General features: G+C 32.8%; 6 protein-coding genes across 6 annotated transcripts; 2 read left to right on the forward strand and 4 right to left on the reverse strand.

Moving 5' to 3' along the window:
- Window positions 1-10,563: 10,563 nt before the first annotated feature.
- On the forward strand, window positions 10,564-11,184 carry J7337_007135 (uncharacterized protein; the record flags this gene model as incomplete). The annotated part of the gene is made up of 1 exon (XM_044824790.1): window positions 10,564-11,184. The coding sequence occupies one exon, from the start codon at window positions 10,564-10,566 to the stop codon at window positions 11,182-11,184; it is 621 nt and encodes a 206-aa protein (XP_044680447.1).
- A 341-nt stretch (window positions 11,185-11,525) lies between these two features.
- J7337_007136 (uncharacterized protein) lies at window positions 11,526-12,155 on the reverse strand (the record flags this gene model as incomplete). Its single annotated transcript, XM_044824791.1, has 2 exons — window positions 11,526-11,824; window positions 11,873-12,155. 2 exons carry the CDS (start codon window positions 12,153-12,155, stop codon window positions 11,526-11,528), a joined length of 582 nt encoding a protein of 193 aa, XP_044680448.1.
- Window positions 12,156-12,524: 369 nt separating this feature from the next.
- Window positions 12,525-14,021, reverse strand: KGD2 (2-oxoglutarate dehydrogenase complex E2 component; the record flags this gene model as incomplete). The annotated part of the gene is made up of 4 exons (XM_044824792.1): window positions 12,525-12,821; window positions 12,884-13,276; window positions 13,346-13,702; window positions 13,776-14,021. 4 exons carry the CDS (start codon window positions 14,019-14,021, stop codon window positions 12,525-12,527), a joined length of 1,293 nt encoding a protein of 430 aa, XP_044680449.1.
- Window positions 14,022-14,975: 954 nt separating this feature from the next.
- J7337_007138 (uncharacterized protein) lies at window positions 14,976-18,157 on the reverse strand (the record flags this gene model as incomplete). The annotated part of the gene is made up of 5 exons (XM_044824793.1): window positions 14,976-15,959; window positions 16,208-16,767; window positions 16,837-17,683; window positions 17,739-17,841; window positions 17,898-18,157. 5 exons carry the CDS (start codon window positions 18,155-18,157, stop codon window positions 14,976-14,978), a joined length of 2,754 nt encoding a protein of 917 aa, XP_044680450.1.
- Window positions 18,158-18,790: 633 nt separating this feature from the next.
- Window positions 18,791-20,004, forward strand: J7337_007139 (uncharacterized protein; the record flags this gene model as incomplete). The annotated part of the gene is made up of 3 exons (XM_044824794.1): window positions 18,791-19,154; window positions 19,252-19,475; window positions 19,528-20,004. 3 exons carry the CDS (start codon window positions 18,791-18,793, stop codon window positions 20,002-20,004), a joined length of 1,065 nt encoding a protein of 354 aa, XP_044680451.1.
- Window positions 20,005-20,561: 557 nt separating this feature from the next.
- J7337_007140 (uncharacterized protein) lies at window positions 20,562-21,861 on the reverse strand (the record flags this gene model as incomplete). Its single annotated transcript, XM_044824795.1, has 4 exons — window positions 20,562-21,282; window positions 21,341-21,522; window positions 21,569-21,675; window positions 21,735-21,861. The coding sequence occupies 4 exons, from the start codon at window positions 21,859-21,861 to the stop codon at window positions 20,562-20,564; spliced, it is 1,137 nt and encodes a 378-aa protein (XP_044680452.1).

Here is a 21,861-nt window from a genome sequence, read left to right on the forward strand (position 1 = left end):
AACCTAGAGTTTTTATAATAACTTATAGCTTTTAAATAATATATTAAAGTAATTAAGTATATTTAATATTTTATTTTATATTATATAAAGATTATAAAGCTATTATAAAAATATAAAGTTACTTTTTTAATTAAAAAAAGAAAAAATAATAAGATTATTAATAGTAATAAAAGAAAAAAAAAGTTATACGTTAAGATAATATATTATAACCTTATATTAATAAAAAAGATTACTTTTTAAATTATATAAAAATTAATTACTTTTAAAAAGGAATTAGTTTATTTTAATTTAATAAAATATTTCTTTTTTTAATTTAATATTAATATTTAATATAATTTTAAAGCTATTTTATATTATATAAAAGATAAGTATATTTAAAAAAAAAAGTACTTATATTTATTTAAATATTATTATACTTATTTTTTTTATTAATAAGATATTAATAGTAATAAAAATAAAATATAAATTAATAAAACTAAAAATAATAGTATTTATATAAGTAATAAAAAGACTTAAAGTATATATTAAATCCTTTAAAACGTCTTTTATTATATTTATAAATTACTTAATAATAAAATAAATTATTAAAAAAAATAATATAAAATATTATAAATACTAATTATATTAATAAATCCCTAATTTAACTACTATTTTATTATTAATTTTACTTTATTTATTTAAATATAAGGGTAGTTAGTTATATACCTAGGTATATATATTTAATTAATAAAGCTAGTTATTATTAACTTTAGGTCAATTTAGCTTTTATTAACTAACTTATATAAATAAAGTTAACCTTTTTCCTTTAAACCTTGAAACCCTGCTATTACCCTGCCTTTATCTTTATATTAATAATAAGATTCTCTTTATAGTAATAACCCTTTTAGCTATATTATAAAGCTACTTTTTATATATATTTAAGCTTATAAAGGTAATAAAAAAAGCTATTTAATTTAATTAAAAGAAATAACTTTCTTTTAAGACTCTCTTTAGGTTTAAAAGGCTTATAAGCTTATTATAGACTTAGCTTAAGTTAATTATATTAAAACAGGCTAAATAATCTATATAACTAATTAATTTAATTAATTTATAGTTAAAAATAGCTATTTTAATAAAGTTAAATTAGTACTTTAATAAGAAGTTCTTTTTAATAGTAGCTATTATTATATAAATATTTTCTAGATTTTCTTTATTAACTGCCTATAAAGTAGGCCTAATAGCTATATTAAGGTTATAGCTAGTTATATAATAGGCTTAATTATATAACTATAGGCTATTTTATATAGTAAGTATTATATTAATAGCTTTAATAAATATTAGTAACTATAATTAATAAAAGGAAAGTTAAGTTAAGAAATATACTTTATAATAAGTATACTAAGCCTAGTATTATTTTAGTCTTTTAATTAAAGTAAAGGAAAAGGGTTAATATAACTATTAAGGGATAAGTAATATTTATATTACTTAATTAAGGCAGTAATTATATTACTTAAAGTAAATAAACCTTAACTAATTTAAGCTTTATAATTTTAATTTATTATAAAGGCCTTACTATTTAAGCTATTTTATAAAAAGTTAAAAGCTTAATAGCCTTAAATAAGGCTAATAATAATTAAAAAGAAAATATTAATAAATAATTTATTAATACTTTAATTTACTTTTTAAAATATAAATTATAAGTCTTTTATATTTTTAAAAAAAAACTTTATTTTTAATACTTTTTATTACTTAAAGGCTTTAAAGACTAACTATAATACTTATAGCTCTAGTTTAATTACTATTTTATTATTAATTTTACTTTATCTGCAGTTTAGATATAAAGGTAGTTAATTATATACCTAGGTATATATATTTAATTAATAAAGTTATTATTAACTTTAAGTTAATTTAACTTTTATTAATTAATTTATATAAAAGTTAACCTTATTCTTTTAAACCTTTAGTTTTAAAACCTTACTATTACCTTACTTTTATTTAACTCTATATATAAATATACTGCTTTTATTAATTTAAAAGTAGCTTCCCTTTTACTATAATAACTCTTTTAGCTATATTAAAAAACTACTTTTTATATATATTTAAATTTAAGCTTATAAAAGTAGTAAAAAAGGTTATTTAATTTAATTAAAAAAAAAACTTTCCTTTAAGTATCTTTTTAAATCTTTAAAAGCTAATAGCTTATTATTAATCTAGGTTATATTAATTAAGCTATAAAGGTCTATATAATAGATTAATTTAATTAAACTATAATTAAAAATAGCTATTTTAATAAAGTTAAATTAATACTTTAATAAAAGGTTCTTTTTAATAATAGCTATTATTATATATAACTTTTTATATTCTTTTTTATTAATTACCTTTATAATAAGCTTAATAGCTATATTAAAGTTATAATAAGTTATATAATAGGCTTAATTATATAATTATAAGCTACTTTATATAAGTATTATATTAATAGCTATAATAAATATTATTAACTATAATTAATAAAAATAATAAAAGTTAAATTAAAGAATATACTTTATAATAAGTATACTAGGCCTAGTATTTTTTTAATTAAAGTAAAGAAAGAAAGTTAATATAGCTATTAAGGGGTAAGTAATATTTATATTATTTAATTAAAGTAATAATTATATTATTTAAAGTAAATAAACTTTAATTAATTTTAAGCTTTATAATTCTAGCTTATTATTAAAAAGTTAAAATATCTTTATAGTAATATATAAAGTATAGCTAATAAGGTCTTATAATAAAAATAATATAATATAATACTTATTTTTTAATATATTATATATAAGATATTATATATAATACTAAAAAAATATAATAACTTTAAAAGTAAGTTTTAAAGTTATATAATATTATTGCCTTTAACTTTATAATTTAATTAAATAAGTAGCTTTAATTTCTAAATATAAAAAGATATTTCCCCTAGCTTTAATAAGCTAAATTCCTTTTTTATTATTACTTAATTAAAGTAATTAATATTAAGGCTTTAACTTTAAAAGCTTAATTTTAAATAAGCTAAAGATTATAAAAACTAATATAAAATATAATATTATATAATTAATATTAATTAAAAGTAAAAATATCTTTATAATAATATATAAAATATAATTAATAAAGTCTTATAATAAAAATAATATAATATAATACTTATTTTTTAATATATTATATATAAAGTATTATATATAATATTAAAAGATATAATAACTTTAAAAGTAAGTTTTAAGGTTATATAATATTGCTTTTAACTTTATAATTTAATTAAATAAGTAGCCTTAATCTATAAATATAAAAAGATAGTTTCCTTAGCTTTAGTAAGCTAAAGGCTTTTTTTATTATTACTTAATTAAAGTAATTAATATTAAAGCTTTAATTTTAAAAGCTTAATTTTAAATAAGCTAAAAACTATAAAAACTATTTAAAAATATTATATTATATAATTAATATTAATAGCTATAACTATTTTATTATAGTAGTTAATACTTATATAAATAGTAATTTAATTAATATTAATAATTTTAATATTAATAATATTTTTAATTTATATACTTTCTTTTAGTATTTAAATATTATAAGTAAAAACTTATTATATATTAATAAATTAATATTAATATAATAAGTTAATCTTATAATCTTTAATTATATTATAAAGCTTTTAAATATATAAAATATTAAAAAAATAAAATATCTTTATAGTAATATATAAAATATAGCTAATAAGGTCTTATAATAAAAATAATATAATATAATACTTATTTTTTAATATATTATATATAAAGTATTATATATAATACTAAAAAATATAATAACTTTAAAAGTAAGTCTTAAAGTTATATAATATTACCTTTAACTTTATAATTTAACTAAATAAATAGCCTTAATCTATAAATATAAAAAGATATTTTCCTTAGCTTTAGTAAGTTAAAGGCCTTTTTTATTATTACTTAATTAAAGTAATTAATATTAAGGCTTTAACTTTAAAAGCTTAATTTTAAATAAGCTAGAAACTATAAAAACTATTTAAAAATACTATATTATATAATTAATATTAATAGCTATAACTATTTTATTATAGTAATTAATACTTATATAAATAGTAATCTAATTAATATTAATAATCTTAATATTAATAATATCTTTAATTTATTTATTTTCTTTTAATATTTAAATATTATAAATAAAGACTTATTATATATTAATAAATTAATATTAATATAGTAAGTTAATCTTATAATCTTTAATTATATTATAAAGCTCTTAAATATATAAAATATATTTATTATATTAACTATTATAAGTAAATTAAAAGCCTTAAAAGACTTAGCTAATTACTTAAAGTAGGATTAAGATTTATTAATACAATAATAGGCTTTTATTATAGCTATTAAATTAGATAGTAGTAATAGTTAATACTAAGTATAGTTTATAAAGTTAAAATATATAGTTAAAGTAGTTAAATTAATAATATAAATATTATATTATAGGAATTAAGGGCTATTATAAGGTAAAGGAAAGGAAATAAAGGGGAAAAGAAAAGTAAAAAAGTAAATTATAAAATAAAGGTTTTAGTATTAAATATATAAAATATATTTATTATATTAATTATTATAAGTAAATTAAAAGCCTTAAAAAACCTTACTAATTACTTAAAGTTAAATTAAGACTTATTAATAAAGTAATCTTTTTTTTTTTTAATTACTATTAGCCTTATTTAAGGCTATTAAGCTTTTAACTTTTTATATAATAGCTTAAATAGTAAGGCCCTTATAATAAGCTAGAATTATAAAGCTTAAAATTAATTAAGGTTTATTTACTTTAAGTAATATAACTATTACCTTAATTAAGCAGTATAAGTACTGCCTATAGGTCCCTTAATAGCTATATTAACCTTCTTCCTTTACCCTAGTTAAAAGATCTTTAATTAACCCTTATAATATACTAGGCCTAGTATACTTATTACACTTAAGTATATTTCCTGACTTATTAATTACAGTTACTAATATCTATTAAAGCTATTAATATAATACCTACTATATAAAATAGCCTATAGCTATATAATTAGGCCTACTATATAACTAGCTATAACTTTAATATAGCTATTAAGCCTACTTTATAAATAGCTAATAAAAAAAATCTAGAAAATATTTATATAATAATAGCTACTATTAAAAAGAACTTCTTATTAAAGTATTAATTTAACTTTATTAAAATAGCTATCTTTAACTATAGGTTAATTAAGTTAATTAGTTATATAAATTATTTAACTTATTTTAATATAATTAACTTAAGCTAGGTCTATAATAAGCTTATAAGCCTTTTAAACTTAAAAAAGGTCTTAAAAGAAGGTTATTTCCTTTAATTAAATTAAGTAACTTTCCTTACTACCTTTATAAGTAACTTAAATATATATAAAAAGTAGCTTTATAATATAGCTAAAAGGGTTATTATTATAAAGGGGATCCTATTATTAATATAATAAGCTAGTTATAGTCTAAGACTATAATAATAGAAGGGCAGTATATCTATATATAGAGTTCTAGGATAAAGGCAGGGTAATAACAGGGTTTAAAGGTTTAAAGGAAAAAGGTTAACTTTTATATAAGTTAGTTAGTAAAAGCTAAATTAACTTCTATTAATTAAATATATATACCTAAGTATATAACTAATTACCCTTATATCTAAATAGATAAAGTAAAATTAATAATAAAACAGTAGTTAAACTAGGGATTAATAGAGTAATAGGCCTTTATTATAGCTATTAAATTAGGTAATAATAATAGCTATCATTAAGTATAATTTATAAAGTTAAAATATATAATTAAAGTAATTAAATTAATAATATAAATATTATATTATAGAAATTAAAAGCTATTATAAAGTAAAAGAAAAGAAATAAAAGGGAAAAAAGAAATAAAAAGGTAAATTATAAAATAAAGGTTTTAGTATTATAAGAAAAACTATAAATATTAATAAGCTAAAGCTAGCTTAGTAAGTTAATAATAGATTAAATTAAGTTATAAGATAATATAAAGCAGTATAAAGAATATAAATTAAAAGTAAATATAGTTAATTAATACTTAAGTTAATATATTATATATAAAGTATTATATATATGTTTTTTTAGTATTATATATAATGCCTTATATATAATATATTAAAAAATAAGTATTATATTATATTATTCTTATTATAAGACCTTATTAGCTATACCTTATATATTACTATAAAGATATTTTTACTTTTTAATAAAGTATTATATATAATATTAAAAAAATATAATAACTTTAAAAGTAAGTTTTAAAGTTATATAATATTATTACCTTTAACTTTATAATTTAATTAAATAAGTAGCTTTAATTTATAAATATAAAAAGATATTTTCCTTAGCTTTAATAAACTAAATACCTTTTTTATTATTACTTAATTAAAGTACTTAATATTAAAGCTTTAACTTTAAAAGCTTAATTTTAAATAAATTAAAAATTATAAAAACTAATATAAAATATAATATTATATAATTAATATTAATAATAACTATAATTATTTAATTAAAGTAATTAATACTTATATATTTAGCCTTTTAATTAAAATCTATAGCTTTAAACTTAATATTATATTAATCTTTTAATCTTTTTTAAAGTATTATAAAATTATAAAAGAATACTTATTATATATTAATAAACTATTAATAATATAATAAGTTAATTTTATAATCTTTAATTATTAAATATAATTACTTAATATTAATAAAAATAAAATTAAAAATAAAGCCTTTAATAATTATATTATAAATTAAATATATATATTAAAAGACTTAATAAATTACTTAAAATAAAATTAATATTTATTAAAGTAATAATAAGCTTTTATTAATAATATTATATTAAGTAATAATAATAATTAATATTAACTATAGTTTATAAAATTAAAATATATAATTATAATAATTAAATTATAAATATAAATATTATATTATAAAAATTAAAAGCTATTATAATATAAAGAAAAAAAAGTAAAAAGTAAAAAAGTAAATTAAAAAATAAAAGTTTTAATATTAAAAGAAAAACTATAAGTATTAGTAAACTAAAGCTAGTTTAATAAGTTAATAATAGATTAAATTAAATTATAAAGTAATATAAAGTAATATAAAAAATATAAATTAAAAGTAAATATAGCTAATAAATACTTAAGTTATTTTAATTATATATTTTACTTTTATAAATTATATTTAATATTAGCTATTATTATTACTTAATTTAATAGCTATAATAAAGGCTTATTACTTTATTAATAAGTCTTAATCTTACTTTAAGTAATTAATTAAGCCTTTTAAGGCTTTTAATTTAATTATAATAATTAAAATAATAAATATATTTTATATATTTAAAAGCTTACTAAGCTAGCTTTAGCTTATTAATATTTATAGCTTTTCCCTTAATATTAAAACCTTTATTTTATAATTTACTCTTTTATTTCTTTTTTCCCTTTTTTTTCCTTTCTTTTACTTTATAATAGCCTTTAATTCTTATAATATAATATTTATATTATTAATTTAATTACTTTAATTATATATTTTAACTTTATAAACTATACTTAATATTAGCTATTATTATTATTTAATCTAATAGCTATAATAAAAGCTTATTACTTTATTAATAAGTCTTAATCTTACTTTAAGTAATTAATTAGGTTTTTTAAGGCTTTTAATTTACTTATAATAATTAATATAATAAATATATTTTATATATTTAAAAGCTTTATAATATAATTAAAGATTATAAAATTAACTTATTATATTAATATTAATTTATTAATATATAATAAATCTTTATTTATAATATTTAAATATTAAAAGAAAGTATATAAATTAAAAATATTATTAATATTAAAATTATTAATATTAATTAAATTACTATTTATATAAGTATTAATTACTATAATAAGATAATTATAGCTATTAATATTAATTATATAATATAATATTTTTAAATAATTTTTATAGTTTTTAGCTTATTTAAAATTAGGCTTTTAAAATTAAAGCTTTAGTATTAATTACTTTAATTAAATAATAATAAAAAAAGCCTTTAGTTTACTAAAGTTAAAAAAAATATCTTTTTATATTTATAAATTAAAGCTATTTATTTAATTAAATTATAAAGTTAAAGGTAATATTATATTACTTTAAAATTTACTTTTAAAGTTATTATATTTTTTAATATTATATATAATACTTTATATATAATATATTAAAAAATAAGTATTATATTATATTATTTTTATTATAAGACTTTATAAGTTATATTTTATATATTATTATAAAAATATTTTATCTTTTTAATATATTTAAAAGCCTTATAATATAATTAAAAATTCTTAAGTATTTATTAGCTATATTTACCTTTAATTTATATTCTTTATACTGCTTTATATTACCTTATAACTTAATCTAATCTATTACTAACTTACTAAGCTAGCTTTAGCCTGCTAATATTTATAGTTTTTCCTTTAATACTAAAACCTTTATTTCTTAATTTACCTTTTTATCTCTCTTTTCCCTTTTACTTCCTTTCTTTTATATTATAATAGCTTTTAATTCTTATAATATAATATTTATATTTATAATTTAATTACTATAACTATATATTTTAATTTTATAAACTATAGCTAATATTAACTATTACTATTACTTAATATAATACTATTAATAAAAGCCTGCTATTACTTTAATAAATATTAACTCTATTTTAGGTAATTTATTAAGTCTTTTAATATATATATTTAATCTATAATATAATTATTAAGGGCTTTATTTTTAGCTTTATTTCTATTAATATTAAGTAATTATATTTAATAGCTAAAGATTATAAGATTAACTTACTATATTATTAATAGTTTATTAATATATAGTAGGTATTTTTTTATAATTTTATAATACTTTAGGAAGGATTAAAGGATTAGTATAGTATTAAGCTTAAGGCTATAGATTTTAGTTAAAGGGCTAGATATATAGGTATTAATTACTTTAATTAGATAGTTATAGCTATTATTAATATTAATTATATAATATTATATCTTATATTAGTTTTTGTGATTTTTAGCTTATTTAAAATTAGGCTTTTAGGGTTAGAGCTTTAGTATTAATTACCTTAATTAGATAATAATAGAAAAGGTATTTAGCTTATTAAAGCTAGGGGAAATATCTTTTTATATTTATAGATTAAGGCTATTTATTTAGTTAGATTATAAGGTTAAAAGTAATAGTACTATATAACCTTAAGACTTACTTTTAAAGTTATTATGTTTTTTTAGTATTATATATAATACTTTATATATAATATATTAAAAAATAAGTATTATATTATATTATTCTTATTATAAGACCTTATTAGCTATACTTTATATATTACTATAAAGATATTTTTACTTTTTAATAATTAAAGATTATAAAATTAACTTATTATATTAATATTAATTTATTAATATATAATAAATCTTTATTTATAATATTTAAATATTAAAAAAAAGTATATAAATTAAAAATATTATTAATATTAAGATTATTAATATTAGTTAAATTACTATTTATATAATTATTAATTATTATAATAAGATAGTTATAGCTATTAATAGTAATTATATAATAGTATATTTTATAATAGCTTATTTAGTTTTTAGCTTATTTTAAGATAATTTATTTAAGTTAAAGCCTTAATATTAATTACTTTAATTAAATAATAATAAAGAAAGTATTTAACTTACTAAAGCTAGGGAAAATATCTTTTTATATTTATAAATTAAAGCTATTTATTTAATTAAATTATAAAATTAAAGGCTATAGTATTATATAACTTTAAGATTTACTTTTAAAGTTATTATATTTTTTAATATTATATATAATACTTTATATATAATATATTAAAAAATAAGTATTATATTATATTATTTTAATTATATAAGACCTTATTAGCTATATTTTATATATTACTATAAAGATATTTTAATATTTTAATAATTAATTAATTTTTAAAATTAATTTTTTATATTAGCTTTTTTAATTTAATTAATATAATATATAATACTTTTTATATAATATATTAAAAAATAAATATTATATTATATTCTTTTTTATATATAAAACCTTATTAGCTATACTTTCCATAGTACTATAAAGACATTTTAACTTTTTAATATAACTTAAATATCTTAAGTAAAGACTTTTTAAGACCTATGTCTATAAAGCTCTTATTATCTACCTACACTATAGCCTCTAAGCATAGTCCTCCAAGCTTCTCTTTCCCCAGTGACACTCCGCCGCCCCATTCAGATATCTCATAACCGGCAACTTCAGCCACTGGAACAGTTGCCAAGTCTTCTCCAGCGGCAAAGCCATTCGTTCAGGAATGCGCAGACTTATCGCATGTTGCTTTGCCAAAGACTTTGATCGGACACTATCAGCTTTCGTATCGGAATTTCCTTCTTGGTGATGAATCTAATAAGAAAATATTTGCTGCCTCTGTCTACGCGGGTCTTACCGGTCATAGTGTTAATCGCTTGTGCATGTTGATTCATAATGGACCGTCTGCCAAGGATAAGGTGCTGGCAGCGGCTAGAGAACCATACAAGTCCGACGACACGGCCCTTAAATTCAAGAGCCTCATCAATCTCTCTCCTGTGTCGAATCAGGAGAACGTTGTCAAGGCTGGAGACTCGACAGTTGCTATGGAAGGCATGTCAGCTCGGCTGTTGGAGGACAACCTTACGGTTACCTTTCCCTTCTCAATCCTCCCAGAGCGTATCTCCAAGGCCGACACCAAGGGCAAACGGGAAGAAACCAACGGCGATTTCCACCTGCAGCAGTTTGAGTGGCGCATGACAGCAAAAGACGAGATACTCGATAAGAATTACGCTCATGAGTACAAACTCTTTCGGCTTCAGCCTCCATTTGCAATCGGTGGCAGCGCAGCTTCAGACAAAGCTGTTGCGATTACATCATTCAAGCGGTTGGTGAGCCTTACCAAACCATTCAAGATGATATTCGTCGACGTTGAAGCTCAATGCTGTCCCGCAGAGCGATGGAGGCTCATGGCATTAATCACTGCGCTGAGAATCTGGCAACATGAGCAAACAAGCTTTTACTATTCGAATGCCATGGCCGAAACGGCTGGCAAGTGTGTTTAGACACGGCCAGTATGCGCACCATGGCCCGCGATATTCACCAGATATGGCTTTTCTTTTTGTGAGAACTTCCCTCAGGATGACAGATAATCATCCTCGAATTCATTTGTGGCACCGTAATATAACTGGACTCGGGCTGCAAATGCCATATCAACACACTCCCTCTCACCATGTCGCAATCGGAAAGGGCTACAAACATAGCTTGGATCAGCATTTCTTTTATATCGTTGCAACGACCGTGCCTTTCCTTCAGTTCAAACCATTCCGTACCGGAAACTGCAGCATACGAACAGTTGACAGAGAGCCATCATAGAAATAACACTCTTTTTGTTGTATATGCAATCTCAGCCCAAGACTCCAGTGTTGGCCCACTGACCGATAGCAGTTTGCCATGGAGTCACCGAAGCACCTAGAGCCTTGAGTTCATTTTCAACATCTTGCTCGATCTGAACGGCTTGTTTGTTCTCGGTGTCATAAGTGGAGTGAGCACCTTGAAGCAGCGTGACTCGAAAACCAGCTTCCAGAGCGCCCTTGCAAGTTTCCAGCACACAGCACTCACTCTGTATGCCAAATGCAACAATGTGTTGAATGCCCTTTGACCTGAGACGACCAGCTAGATCTGGATTTGACTTGAAAGTGTCTCCTGTGTACAATTAGCAATGAACTACGAATGAGTATGCAGCAATCTCACGTTGATTCTTTGACACGAGTAATTCTCTTGGATTGTTTAGGTCATTTTCGAGGACCAACTCCCATGGTTTGCTACCCTTTACGAGAGGACCACTCTCGGGCGATTCTTCATGCTGAACAAAAACTATGATGGGTTTCGGGTCGGCAGCGATACCTCTGGCAACCTCAAGTATTTGTTCTCCGGCATCGCGTATACGCTCAGCGTGCGGGATCTCAGTCTTGTCATCTGATGCCAGATCTTTCTGGATGTCGATGACAAAAAGGGCGCTCACGGGGACTGACATGTTCTCAGTCGCTCTGATTCGAGCGTGGTAAAGCAAACAACTACAAAGAAAGCTGGGTCATAAGGTCCTTGACAAGTCACAGGATAACTACTAACTAGACCTTGCGAATGATTCACGAAAGGAAAGACTAAGCCAAAACAAGGCACGCTTCAATTTCGTAAGGCTTAAGTTCTCCACACAGAAGCAACTAGGATATACCACTATGATGAAATCCATGTTTATCAACATTGGCAAGAGAATGTGCATGCTCCATACTTTATCTTTGTTTAGTATACAATAGATGATAGTCCAGGCGCCTCGAATTTCTTCGACAAGACTATTGACTACATGCTATAGGGTATTAAGTAGCTTGACATTTAGTGATGTCTCTTACAGGAGCATCCTTCGGGGATCCTCAATGTACTCCTTCACCTTGACAAGGAATTGCACAGCCTCCCGGCCGTCCAGCAGACGGTGATCGTAAGTGAGAGCAAGATACATCATGGGTCGAATCTCGATCTTGCCGTTAACAGCAACGGGGCGCTCCTTGATAGCGTGGAGGCCAAGAACAGCACTCTGGGGGAGGTTGATGATGGGAGTGCCCATGAGAGACCCGAAAACACCGCCATTGCTGATGGTAAAGGTGCCTCCAGCCATATCCTCGATAGTAAGCTTGTTGTCACGAGCCTGTCAACACATGGTCAGTCACCAGTCTACTTGTGAGTGAGCGTGTCAGAATTGCGACCAACCTTCTTGCCCATGTCGGCAATCGATTGCTCAATGCCAATCATGTCCATAGATTCGACATTTCGGACGACAGGGGTAACGAGGCCCTTCTCGGTGGCGACAGCCACGCTGATATCGACGTAGTCGCGGTAGACGATGGTGTCACCGCCGTTGGGTCCCTCAATGGAGGCGTTGACGGCGGGGAGATCGCGCATAGCAAGAACGCAGGCTCGAGAGAAAGCACTCATGAAACCAAGCTTGACGCCAGTCTTCTTAAGAACGTCCTCCTTGTAAAGCTTGCGGAACTCCATGATGTTGGACATGTCGACCTCGTTGAAAGTGGTCAGGGAAGCAGCCGTGTTTTGGGACTGCTTGAGACGCTCGGCAATTCGAAGGCGCATACGGTTCATCTTGACCTGAAAGACAGTTAGTACTCGAAGACTGGGCTCAAAACTATCTATGCATCATGGCATGTAGCAACTTACACGGCGCTCTTCTCGGTTACCCATAGAGGGACCGCTGGAAGCGGCAGACTGTGGCTTGGAGTCCTTCTTCTCGGCCTGTCGGGGAGGTTCGGGCTTGCTGGGAGCAGGAGCAGACTCCTTCTTAGGCTCAGGAGCGGATTCCTGCTTGGGCTCAGGTTTTGATTCGGATTTTGATTCAGACTCGGACTTCTGGGGCTGCTCCTTGGACTCTTCCTTGGGGGCCTCCTTCTTGTCACCGGATGGCGCGCCTCCAAGCTCAATTCGAACAAGGTCTTGTCCGACAGTAACTGTATCCTCCTCGGCAACGAGGAACTCCTTGATGGTGCCAGACTCGGTGGCGTTGACAGCAACGTCAATCTGGTGACGATGTTTTAGTAAGGCTGTCCTGTCCTGGTGACAGTTTTCAATATTGCTATGACGGCATGCATACCTTGTCGGTCTCGATGGTAGCGATCTCCTCATCCTGCTCGACATAATCGCCAATGCTCTTGGAAAACTGCTTGAGAGTACCCTCGGAAATGGACTCAGCCATCTGAGGAACCTTGATGACGGAATCGGCGTAGGTGCGAACGGTCTGCATCATGGAGGGAAGCATGACGAGAGGGTGCGAACGGGGCCTCAGCGCCCTGGTGGCGGGCACCATGCGGGCGGCGGTGGCTATACTTCTTGAGAGCATTTTGAAGGACTGTGAGAGGGATTGTCGAGGATCGGAGGAGAGGATGCGACGGGGAGGATCGCGGGTTGTTGTTGCTGAGGTGGAGATATATAGAAGGCAATGGAGGCCAGGAGGGAAAAACGAAACCACACACAAATGAGACAAGCTCGGACAATGATTCGCGATGTTCCACTCACAAACAAGTTCCTCTCGGCAAGCTTTGGGGGAAGCAGAAAAAAAGCCGGGCAGTCCAAGGTATGCGTTAGCGTCGAGGTACACCGAGGTTCCCAAGACGGTGTAGCGCGGTCATAAATAACCCAGGAGGTACATGTCCGGCATAGCAGGAGGTTTCCATTAGTTCCGTCAGCTGCTGATTGGCTTGAGTCAACCATTTCAATTACCTGATGCCCGACGGCTTAGCCGAACAGTCAGTTCTCCAGCATTGACCGTACCCAGCACCGAACCCAGTAGCTACTAACATAACTTTTATCACGGACTTGCCACCACGTTTCTGATCAGAGATTACAAGCTGCGCAACGCGTTCCCAACCCAAATAGCAGTGGTTCTATCCGTCCTGCTTTGTGTGGGCAACTTCCAGCAACTCATGATGGACGACAAATGTGAATCACTCATACGACCGACCCATGATCAGCTTTGACGAAAAAGAGCTCTGACCACACAGCCTGCCAGCAGCTGAATGAGATGCCGACGAAGGGCCAATGTCGTTAAAGAAGCCGAGAAGTCTGTCTGTGACGCATATGCACATGAAGAGGACACCTTGCCAATCAATCAGTACAATCTAATATTACTACAACTCGTCTCAGAATCGTTGCAAGATACTGTTGGGTGAATTTAGCCATTACTCCAATTCTAACGCATAGAAAGTTAACCTAGTTTTCGCCCTCTTGATCTTGAATAGGATCCCTGGGCGCCTCTAATTCATGTTTGCTTCCCAACTGCTGCTCACTCGTCGACTCAAACAGTGCTGTTTTCTTCGTTGGGTGGCTTGACCTCACGCCAGCCTTCAAGCCCTGCCTTTTCTTTCCACTTCTGGGTATCCTCATTGTATTGCTCCAACCACTTGGCCATAGCATCACTGGCCTGCGCAACAATCTCTGTTTTTGCTCGACGCGCATCTGCTGCATCCCTTTCGAGTTTCTTGTTTGAGTTACTTCCGATCTGCTCGTCGCGCTCTTTTCTCTTCCTCTCCCGGTCGGCCAACCATTCTTTCCTCCCAGCCAGATATTTGGCGCTGTGCCCTAAACCAGCACTTTCGTGGGATATGCCTTTGTGGGGTCTGTCGAGAGGAGGAGCAGTGAAGAAGAGAACTCGGCCAGAACTGTCATGTTGAAATGACTCTCGCAACTCCTTTGGCATCGCATCATTGATATTGTCGGGAAGTGCGTAGACCTCTGGTGGTCTGGGCGGGTTGTACACATTGCCACCCGGCATAGGCATCCCTGGTGCAGCCGGCATAGGGCTGCGAGCGACGGGAGTGGCCTGTACTTGGCTGTATGCCTGGGTCATGTGGTTTGGCATAGGTGTTTGCTGATGCATAGGAGGCACCGGTTGCCCGTAGTTAGGGGCGAATCCTTGCGCATATCCTGCCTGCGGCTGTTGAGGCTGGTGTTGATATTGTACAGGCCGTACAGACACTTGTGGCTGAGCACCGAGGTGAGGTTGATGTGGAATAGGGACTGGAGTCTGTTGAACTTGTGCTGGTTGGGCGCCAGGAGTGACCGGCTGAAAGTGAGGCGTCATGTGAGCATTGTATGGGACGGGCGAAGGTGAAGGACCTCCAGGATATGATATTGAAGGATGTCTCCCGGAATGATCATTAGGAATGCCACCAGGCACTGACAACATTGAAGCGCGCCGGCCAGAATCAGCGCCAGCATCAGGTAGTGGGACCGCCGACATGGCTTGTGGCGGAGGGGTGGGCACTGGCGGTGGTGATTCCTGAAAAGTTATGGTCAGTTGCGTGCGACAACAAAGTGAGACGAACAAAAGCCTGAGGCATGCATAGATCACAACCAAGAATCAGGCGTCGAAGCTGGGGAGGGCAGAAAAAGGCGTTGGCGGGCAGGGATCATGCAGGGCGCTCGTTTGCTGATAACAAATACAGTGACAGCCAGCCGAGTCATGGCATGGCATGGCATCGCACTGGCAGGGCAGAAGGAACAAAAGAACAGATGCATTTCACTTACATTGGCCTCCCGTTTACGGCGATGTACCGCCCCAACAATGGGCGGGGCATTTGGGCTTCCCCATGTTGGCTTGGGAAGTTCATCTGTCTCCTTTGCATCATCGCGGAGCAAGTGCTTAATAGGACTGGGAATCTTCTTCATGCGCCGGGGCACATCAAAGAGGTCCATTTCATAGTCCTTATCGCGTACCTCATCTGGGACACAGCTTGCCCACGTCTTGATCTTGTTGAATGTGAACTTTTCCTCGTTGTAGCGTGATTCACACACATAAATTTCCTTGTCCAGAGGAAATCCTCGAGGCCGCCCTTTATTGAATCGGGTTACGAACATGACAAAGCATCGATCCAAAACCTCTTCGATTTGATGATCCCGATACTGACCTGTCTTGACGACTTCATGCTCGAAGAAATGCTTCTCATATCGATGCACAGTCTGTTCTGGTCGGTAGTACCAGCAGGCATTGATCCATCTTTGGCCAGCACGGTCCTGCCAAGTTCGATAGATTTGCGCCACGGTGGGTTTGGCCAGGTCATTGGGATTTCTAATGTGAACCCAATCACCTATATTCATGTTAGCCGCGTGACAACACTGTAAACGCGTCGCACAGTGGTATCCTTATGTGTACGTACCGACTTTCCAGGTCTGCCCGTTATGTTGAATCTCCGCCAACGGTAACTTGCCGTCTTCGTCTCGAAAATCATCATCAGGCTTGGCCTTCTCCTGTTCAGCTAAAAAGACAGCCTCTTTCTGTAACTCAACCGCGGCCTTATACACTTCGCTGTCGTCCTCATTGTACCGCTTGGCATTTTCAAACATGAGATTGAGGTCCTGAAGAACATGGTCGATGCTTTGATACTTCTTCCGCTTGGCCTTTTTCTTGATGTTGTCAAGAGCGATGGGGTTTAGTATCGTTGTATAGTAATCTGGTACAGCTGCTTTGTCTGGTAGCTTCTCGAAAGGGTGAACAAGTAGATTTCCTGCAGCGTCCTTAGGCTTTCTCAGGCCCTTCAATAGTGAAGCGATGCGGGCTTCGTTCGGTGTAAGAACACTGGGAGGTCGGCCTCTTCGTTTGTGCGAATCATCTTCGTAATCTTTGTCCTGATCTCTTCGACCAACGCCACGTCGTCTTCGTCCCCTGCGTCGTCCGCCTTCATCGTCTGAATCGTCATCCTCATCCTCATCTTCCTCTTCATCTTCCTCCTCGTCATCTTCCTCGTCTTCCTCATCTTCCTCTGCTGGTGGAGACTCTTCTGCGGGTGGTAATTCGCCGAGATCTGGCAATTGTGCATCATTGGCATTGATGTGGCCCTTTTCTACCAGCTTCTTGAGTTCTTGGACGAGAATTTCTCGAAGGCGAACTGCGGCACCGAATATAGGAGCGGAGGGTCGGTTGTAAACTTGAGCGTTGTGGCAGATTTGCGCAACATCCTTGACGAACTCTGCAAATGAGCCGTATTGCTTCTTCTGAGTTTTGCCCTATCGTTTTGGTCAATGATCCATATAACAGCTACCAAGACTGCATAGAACCTACTCGGATGGTACTGAAAGCAATGGGTTCGGCGATTATTTCGAAATAATCAGGCAGCGTCCGTCTATTCGGGATGCGCTGGAAGCCAGCAGCAAGTTGCTCACCACTATAACTCTGTCAGAATCACCCAATCCTCTCCTGCACTAGGGAGGGGAAGCATACTCATCCTGAACGCTGCACAGGTAGGTCGAGAGATTATGAATCAAGCGATGCATATCGGGGCGACCTTCATCGTCCACTTCACCTTCTGCGTCCTCTTCACCTTCGGCATCTTCATCACCTTCCGCATCCATATCTACGTCAGGGTCGCCTTCGGCATCGATATCATCATCCGGTGTATCCTTCATCTCCACGTCCACGGAGGCAGTCTTCGCCTCTATAGATTCGCGCACCTCTGGCGCGTTCGCCCTCCGGCTGGACATGACAGGCTCGTGGGAACACTCAGGTCCGGTCGCAATGCAGGAAAATCGAGACGTTGATGGCGCGTACACTTAGCGTTTGTCAAGTTTATCTATATTGCGGCATTCAGTTGCTGGAGCGGGTTGTCCTGCGAAATCACGACAGCGGGAGGAAGCTGTCACTAAAGAGTACCTGCGTACTAGTTCTGAGCTTGATTGAAAGTGCGACTGTCCTTGGGAGCGCGTGCATTTGCGCGCGACTTCTCGTCCTGTAATTGGTTAGAGTGGCAGTGTATTTCTTGGAAAGCGGGTCCCAATTGGCTGTCACTTGACACATGGCTGTGATGTTGGTGCCAACTTTCATCCAGATCATTGAGCCAGTCTAGCCTTATTGTTTCTGTGATTCATATACCGGACTTGTTTTCCTGTTACTCAAGCTCATAGAATTCTCTTCTTGTGGTACCAACCCCTGCTTAAACCGGGCTTAATACCTCGCTTTCCTGTTGCTTCCTTCAATTCCTCGCCTTTTGAGTAAAGTAGCCCCTCCTCCCTCACTCACCTCAAACAACTTTCACCCAAACACATTAATCACCCATATCCGTTACGAGAAAGCACTAAATTGTCTTATCATACCGAATCTTGCATAAAATCACCACCATGCGAGCTCGTTATAAAGGTCCAGCCGGTACCGGTATCCTCGAGATACCCGATGGTGCCACTGTTAAGGTGCTATTTGATGAACTTCGAGCCAAGACAGGAATTACCACTTTTGGCATAAAATACGGCCCTCCTATGGCTATGAAGACTCTTGAAGTTAGCCAAAGTGATGAAATTGCTCGATCTCTTGGTCTTCACGGCGAGACACTCACTATCGTACCCGAGGACGTACCGCCTCCCGCACCTCCTGCGCCGCTTCAAACTGGCACTGCCCAGCATCAAGCGTTGGCATCTCGGGCGGCAAAGCGGAATGAGAGCCCAGAGGAGGTTAATGTTCCATGGCCAGAATTAGGTGGAACTCTGCGTAAGTGATAACATCTTGCTGGCCTCCAGAGACTATTGTGATTGACGGCATGTAGTTCTAAGGGTGATGCCCAGCGATAACAGCTGTTTATTCACAGCCTTTGGTGGGGCTCTGCAAGATCAGATTCCCGCTCAACGGCTGAGAAGGATGATGGCTGACTACATTGTTGAACATCCCGAGGATTACTCGGATGCTGTCCTCGGTAGTCCTCCCAGCCAATATTGCCGCAGTATTCAAGACCCTGATCGGTGGGGAGGCGGTATTGAACTGAGCATCTTATCCTCCATCTTCGATATCCAGATCTGCACGTTTGATGTCCAGGTAAGTCGAAATATTATGCTGCACCGCTCCCCACTGACATTAAAGATTACAGACCCAAAACCTGATCAACTTCGGAGAGGATAAGACAGATCGCTGTATTCTTGTCTTTTCCGGAATTCACTACGACCGAGTTGCCTTTAGCCTGTCTGATTACCCACATGACTCACCTACTTACCCTCCTGAGATGGATCGAACTGTTTGGCCGACTGATGACGACGAGATACTCGAAAAGACTAAGGAACTCGTCGAGAAACTCAACAAGGCGCACTACTACACTGACACGGAAGGACTGCTTCTACGATGTGATGTGCAGGGATGTGACTGGATAGGCAGCGGCAAGCGTGAGGGAAAGAAGCATGCAGAACTCACAGGACACGTGGCTCTGAGTGAAATCCAAGACGAAGGTGACAACGTGCTTCGGAAGTGCGATACACCTGGATGTGATTTCATCGGCCAAGGTGACAAGGTTATGAGGCAGCATAGTGCAGATACTGCTCATGAGAGGTTCTCCATTATTCCGGACTGGTGAGATGGAACTGACCGAAACATGAAGCCTTGGTGGCTCTTCGTCCTTCTAGACAATTCACGTAGCTTATTGAGTTTTGAAAATACTTAGCCCTTCGATCACTGAAACAAGATAATGTCTTGCAACCATTGCACGCTGCTGAGGATATGCACGGTGAATTAAGATCAAGTTGATGCTGAGATGCAGCGAAAGGGGGCGTCTGGACATGGCTAACTTTGGGCTAGCTATTGGTACAAATGCCATGAAAGAATAGCATTGTTCACTAAAAGCCTGACGTAAAGCTTGGTCACGGCTGGTATCGCTTCCAAAGAAACACTATCTTTCCAACCTTTAGCCTGGCATATTGACTATCCAATCATGCTGGGACATAGAAACCGGGAAACGGCCATGTAGTTTCGTTGCTCTGCTGAGCGAGTAGGCTTCTGACATGGTTTTGTTTTTAGATGAAAGCATGACCAAAAAACTATGGTGTTGGTGATCGCTTCCGATGTCAAATGGTCCTATGCTGAGCATGATAGCTACTTTCCGTTCGGGCACATCGAATGTGACGCCCTTGCCATTCAATTGGCCTTTTTAGATAGCTCAAGGTTATGTACCGAGTCAATGTTGGCCAGTGAAAGGTTCAAGAACTCATGTTTGTTAGACCAATTCTGCTGTCCCTCAGCAAACTCCTTCATCTGCTGAGGGGGCGGCGGCGGGTCAGTGATCTTGGTGATCAGGTATGCGGTGGACGCTTCGGCAATGCCATAGACGAGGACGCCCACTAGAGGGATTCTGACAAGAATGTAGAATCCCAGACCGAAACCAAACAGAACTCCCTCGCGGCTGCGGAACCAGTTTCGCTTTTGGTCCTTTGTAAAGTGAACACGAGCGAAGTATGGCTCGAGCAACTCTCGCATCAAACTTCTGGAAGAGAAGTAGCTCTGGAGAAAGATAACCAGGTACCTTCGAGGGAGAAAAATTCCCGTACCGAAGATGACAGAGGCCGGTCCCAAGCCCACGGCGTTGTTGAAGGTGTAAAAACTGGCCGCGGGCAGGACAAATCGACCGATATATGGTGTGTATGAGAGTGCAAAAACTGCTAAAGAAATGCCACCCTTGCGAAGGAAGCGGAGAACAAACATGGAAACAGCCTGAGCGGTACTTTCAGAGTGCGTACTTCCATCAGAGGGACGGTACATCTTCAGGTTGGGATAGTACATATCCCGAAGCTCCGAAGGCTTATCACCCCGGTGCTTCTGAACATAGGTCATATCAACCCATTGCAGGGACTGCATGAAGCTATTTAAAGGAGGTTAGGTACTTTCAAGTGTTTCGTGGCGTTTTATTTTCGACTTACAGGTTATCGAGGGTCGGTACAACATAACGCATGAGGGCCATGAGGAAGAAGGGGACTTGGAGGACATATTCTGCGACAAAGTCAAGCCCACCGACGAGAGTATCGTCCCATGTGACGGCATCAAGAGATAGAAAGAATGAAATGAACCATAATAAAACCTTGATCCCGACGATCTGATTGTACTGTCAGCAGGGTTGCTCTTCTGCTCATGCTGGTATTGAGACTCACGGGTATGGTGACGATTAGTCTAATGGCAAGACCTGCCACCACTGCAATGGCAGCTTGGCGATAGTGATCGGTTGTGAAAAGGGCCGGATTCTGTAGTGCTCGATGAGCTATATTATTGGTTAGTGATGGGCAAAGGGCATGAAGCCATATGGTGGGTGGTACTCACCTCCCACCAGAGTGAGCTGAGCGCCACGTATTACGGTATTGGGATCGAAGTGAGAGAGATCGAATTTTTCCTCAAGCTTCTCCTTCAGCTTGTCCTTGTCAAGTTGAGCCTTTTCGTTAGACGACAT

This window comes from Fusarium musae, chromosome 5 (assembly GCF_019915245.1).
Source record: "Fusarium musae strain F31 chromosome 5, whole genome shotgun sequence".
In the NCBI taxonomy this organism is placed as follows: domain Eukaryota; kingdom Fungi; phylum Ascomycota; class Sordariomycetes; order Hypocreales; family Nectriaceae; genus Fusarium; species Fusarium musae.